The 3,114-nt window shown below is 40.9% G+C and overlaps 1 protein-coding gene across 1 annotated transcript; it reads left to right on the forward strand.

The window, feature by feature from the left end:
• Nucleotides 1–1,983: 1,983 nt before the first annotated feature.
• Nucleotides 1,984–2,706, forward strand: LOC115896525 (60S ribosomal protein L19). The gene has a single exon (XM_030927750.1). It carries the CDS (start codon nucleotides 2,020–2,022, stop codon nucleotides 2,608–2,610), a length of 591 nt encoding a protein of 196 aa, XP_030783610.1. The 5' UTR covers nucleotides 1,984–2,019; the 3' UTR covers nucleotides 2,611–2,706.
• Nucleotides 2,707–3,114: the final 408 nt, after the last annotated feature.

Genomic DNA, 3,114 nt, shown 5'->3' on the forward strand with positions numbered 1-3,114 from the left:
CAATAATATTTACTTCCTCCTCTTGACTCCCACAGAAGGAGCATATATCTCTGTTTCATTGATGTTGGGCTCAGCCATGTGTCTTTGCTTTGGCCAACAGGATGTTAGCAAATGTAATGCAGCAAAGGCTTAAAATGTGCTTATGCAGTTGAACCTGCTTTCTTGGACCTCTGCCATAACTATGAGAAGAAAATTTCTAGGCTAACGCACTGGTCCCAGAAGGAGAATAAGAAATATTGTGAGCAAAGTTCAATAGCTCCTGCTGAGCCTCAATTAGATCAACCAACTCCCAGTTAACCCAACTCATAAGCTAAATAAATGCCTATTGTCACAGGCCACTGAGATTTAAAAGCCACAGTGTTACAGCACATTGTATCAAGAGCAAACCAATAAAGGTCTCAATCAATGAGTGAATAAATGAACAAGCATTAAGACTGCAGGATTTCCATACACAAATTCTTTATTTCCTGGAAAGCAATAAGAGAGAAATCAGGTCATTCATCACTAGAGAAGTATTCTAATACCTGTTTCTTTTTCTACTGGGGATGATGGCATAAGAATGTCATGACCACATTTAAAAGTTAGTAGACAACAAAAAACTTAGTTGTCTACAACAAAAAAAGAGTAACAACAAATTACCTACAATTTGTTGTTATTTAACACCAGGTTGAAAACAACATTTTCCAGTTTTGTTATATACCCTCTCTTCTTCCCTGACCTTGTCTCCATCTCACAGATAAGAAAACTACCTTTTTTGAGAAGGGCACAACTGTCCTGAAGTCACACTGTGCTAGGGAAAAATCTAACTTCTGCTGTAATAAAACTCTTCAGAATTTATAAGAATCAAGAATTCCCTATAAGCATATAATTGAACTTGTTTTTACTGCCCTGACAGAACTGGACTGAAAATTAAAAATTCATTCCATAGTGCAGTTTAAAGAAGCTATGTTTCAGCTAGTTGGAAAAGGTTCCAAATCCACTCGATTTAGCAAACATAAGAACACAAAAATGACCAAACCATGTCAGATCCCTAGTACCCTTCAGCACAGCGTTCTTTGACAGTTGAAAAACAAAGTTGTCCTTGATGAAAAATTAGGTTGCAAGCCAGAGACCCCTTGTTGCCCTTAATAAATCATCCTAGATATATCATTCAAGTAAGCTTCTGATATAATTAACTGGTACCAGACTTGCTCTATGCCACCAAAAAATAAATAAAAGTTAAAGTAGGCAAATAAAGGAAGCCACTGTATTCAGGCGTCAGAGCAACCTGCCTGGGGATAACTTCCCAGCTAAGGCTTAATGAGAAGTCCAAGCAGAGAACACTGGTCCTGCTAAGTGGCAAAGATCAAAGTTTGGGGCAGTTAAAACAGCTGGGAACTATGGGACAGGGCACTGGTGAGGAGAGAAATATAACAGATGGGCACCACAGAAGTTCATTTGGAGTTCCCCAAAAGTCCTAGTCCAAAAGCTAGGCTCACATGCACAGGATGAGACTGCATGAAGCTTACCAAAGCCTGGTGTCTGTAAGCTTGATAATGAAACGGACACTAGAGATCAAGTGGTGCTAAAGAGCATTGGGAAGTTTAGCCCAACTTGAGTGGAAAGACTTTATTAATACCTTATTAATTCCTCAGGCAGTAAGCTGACATATCAGAAAGACTTCCTCTTAGGATTAAGGACCATGTGCTAGAATAAGATCTACTCTAGACCTACCTTAGCCTTAATCTAAGCTCTGACAAGAGCCACAGAGAAAACAGTTTAGAAGTTCAGTCCCACCAAATTAGAGGGCCTTCTGAACCACCTCAGACTTTCCACAGATATGGCATAACAAGATATAAATGCAAACCTACACAATCATTAGGTGACCATCCAGTAATTGAACTGTGCACTGAACAAAAATAAGTCATCTTCAGAGGAAGATTACAGAATCCAGTGTCTCTACAACATATTATTGATGAATAGTACACAATAAAATATAAATGATGGGAGCTCTTTCCTTTCGTTGCTGCGGCCGCAGCCATGAGTATGCTCAGGCTTCAGAAGAGGCTCGCCTCTAGTGTCCTCCGCTGTGGCAAGAAGAAGGTCTGGTTAGACCCCAATGAGACCAATGAAATCGCCAATGCCAACTCCCGTCAGCAGATCCGAAAGCTGATCAAAGATGGGCTGATCATCCGCAAGCCTGTGACAGTCCATTCCCGGGCGCGATGCCGAAAAAATACCTTGGCCCGCCGCAAGGGCAGGCACATGGGCATAGGTAAGCGGAAGGGTACAGCCAATGCCCGAATGCCAGAGAAGGTCACGTGGATGAGGAGAATGAGGATTCTGCGCCGGCTGCTCAGAAGATACCGTGAGTCTAAGAAGATTGATCGCCACATGTATCACAGCCTGTACCTGAAGGTGAAGGGGAATGTGTTCAAAAACAAGCGTATTCTCATGGAACACATCCACAAGCTGAAGGCAGACAAGGCCCGCAAGAAGCTCCTGGCTGACCAGGCTGAGGCCCGCAGGTCTAAGACCAAGGAAGCACGTAAGCGCCGTGAAGAGCGCCTCCAGGCCAAGAAGGAGGAGATCATCAAGACTTTGTCCAAGGAGGAAGAGACCAAGAAATAAAAGCTCCCCCTTTGTCTGTACATACTGGCCTCTGTGATTACATAGATCAGCCATTAAAACAAAACAAGCCCTTATCTGCAAAAAAAAAAAAAAAAATATATATATATATATATATATAAATGATGGGAGTGAAAACAGAAAAGTGTTAACTACAGCAAAGGAAAGAAACAGTCAAGAGAAACTGACACCTAGGTATTTACCCAATAGAAATGAAAACCTATACACAAAAATCTTTACATGATGTTTAAAGCAGCCCTATTAATCATTACCAAAATTGAAAACTTCAAATGTCCTTCAGTGGGTGAATGGATAAACAAACTATTGCATATCTATACAATGAAATGTCACACAGCAATAAGAAGAGATAAACCATTGGATACTTATAACAGGGATGACTCTCAAAGGCATTATGCTGAGAGAAGCAAATCAGTCTCAAAAAGTCGTATGCTGCATGGTCCCATTTGGAAAAGGGCAAAAATATAGCTACAAAAAACAGAGTAGTGG

This window comes from Rhinopithecus roxellana, chromosome 3 (assembly GCF_007565055.1).
Source record: "Rhinopithecus roxellana isolate Shanxi Qingling chromosome 3, ASM756505v1, whole genome shotgun sequence".
In the NCBI taxonomy this organism is placed as follows: Eukaryota; Metazoa; Chordata; class Mammalia; order Primates; family Cercopithecidae; genus Rhinopithecus; species Rhinopithecus roxellana.